This window comes from Austrofundulus limnaeus, unplaced genomic scaffold (assembly GCF_001266775.1).
Source record: "Austrofundulus limnaeus strain Quisiro unplaced genomic scaffold, Austrofundulus_limnaeus-1.0 Scaffold3, whole genome shotgun sequence".
NCBI lineage: Eukaryota > Metazoa > Chordata > Actinopteri > Cyprinodontiformes > Rivulidae > Austrofundulus > Austrofundulus limnaeus.
Window position 1 is genome coordinate 7,378,785 of NW_013952405.1, and position 1,849 is coordinate 7,380,633.

The window sequence follows — 1,849 nt, forward strand, 5'->3', positions numbered from 1 at the left end:
ATAATAATAATAAATTGTTGCTTAATTGAATATTACATCAGTGGTAAACTTTTAAATTATGATTCAATGCAACAAAATAAACACATTCAGAAGATGAAGGATAAGAATTATTTAGTTAAACAGCCCTATATTAATGTCTCAAAATAGGCTGCTTTAAAGCCATACACCATATCTCTCGTAATCCATGTCTGTTATGGGAATTCCCAGTTGGAAAGTGGGACAGTTCAGAATTCAAGACTCACCACAACTGAACAGTGAGTTAAATTCTCTTACTTTTACTTTTAATGGTATTTCTGTATTATTTATTTTACATTTAGTCATTTGCACACACAGTAGCTACTCTTCAGCGTTCATAAGAGGATGTGTTAAAACACTGTTTCGTAGGAAATATCACGTAGAGTTTAGTAATGGTTTGTTAGGAGGGCTAAGTCATGGCAATGAGTCAAGGAACTTGGCGTTTTCTGTTTAGTCCAAGTTAAACATAAAATGTCAAAGTGAAAATTGAAAGTTGCATTGAATCTAAAAGAGAAAAGATAAAGATTTATAGATGGAAACTTTTCTTTATCCCTAATTTACTTATGGCCTGATTGCACTCCTTACCTTTATTTTAAAAATTTTTTTAGCCACTTCAGTAGAAAACAGAAATGAATGTTAGTTTCTTAATATCTTCATCATCAGTGAATTTTTTATACTATAGTAAAGAAGAAAAAGAAAAAGAAGAGAAATGTAAGAACTGTAAAGAGATAAACTAAAAGAAATTTGACAACATGTGAAATGTACACCAGTAACACACAAGACACACCCAACATCTGACCATCGGAGAACGAAGTAAACAAACACCCAGCAACAAAAATAAACATATGCATGTACATATACCCATACGCACATACGTATATATACATATACACATCCACACATACATACAATAATTACACCTCACCTGAGAGTCCCCTGCATGCAGTGTCCCTCCAGGTCCCGTGAAGAGCAGCAGCCTGCTGGTAAAGATGTGGTCTAGGAAATCCAGTATAATCTTTTGATTCTCGTCCGCAGAGATAAAGCGGTTCCACTTATCTGTCTTCACACGCAGCACACAGAAGGCCTGCTCACGCAGGAAGCCCACTCTTTCATCCGACAGCACCACCCCGGCCCCTCCACTGCTCAAACGTCCGCTGGTGCTCCTGATGCCCGTCGGCTCAGCCATGAAGACTCAGCTGGTGGGAAGAAGATGAAAACAGAAGCCTTCCTGGTTGTGACCCAAGGAAYGTGAAATTTGAGAAGAGGCACTTCAATCCTGCTTGGAATATTTCCACAAAAGTACAAAAGAATGTCCTCGTGTAAAAGACCCCAAACATAGTTTTCCTTCTTTCTTCTGATCAGCTGGATTTATGCACTCCTCGATGGACTCTTGCTAATGTTACCCTGTCAGTGAATGGACTGACTTCATTACTCTCAGTGGGATCTGCAGAGCCTGTAAACCTTGTAACTCTATCCAGGTAACCTGAACCCTCTGAGGTGTCTGAACAGTAAGTCCCAGAGGACAAGTAGGGATATTACACCTGAAAGTTTGCACACTAAGGTTTCAGTGATGTCTCATGACTGATCAGGTTATTGTAAATAAATATGTATTTAAATATGCATGTATACATACAAAACATTATGCTAACTTGTCTGATATTGATTGCATTTTTCTTCCAAAGCATTTTTGACCCTTCATGGGACATCTGGAGGTGTCTTGAGGTGAAACCCTCTAGGTTGATCTCTCTCCGCTGCCATCTTCTCCAAACTTCTGGGGGATATGGAATCTGAAACACCTCAGAGTCTTTACTGTCATACGTTTCCCAGTTTATTT

The 1,849-nt window shown here is 38.4% G+C and overlaps 1 protein-coding gene across 1 annotated transcript in view; it reads right to left on the reverse strand.

Moving 5' to 3' along the window:
* The window catches only part of dnah9l (dynein, axonemal, heavy polypeptide 9 like), a 47,275-nt gene extending 45,930 nt beyond the window's left edge, over positions 1 to 1,345 (reverse strand). Inside the window, exon 1 of the mRNA XM_014020710.1 lies at positions 941 to 1,345. Coding sequence (XP_013876164.1) covers positions 941 to 1,201 — 261 coding nt within the window. The 5' untranslated portion in view covers positions 1,202 to 1,345. The remainder of the gene's footprint in view (positions 1 to 940) is intronic.
* Positions 1,346 to 1,849: the final 504 nt, after the last annotated feature.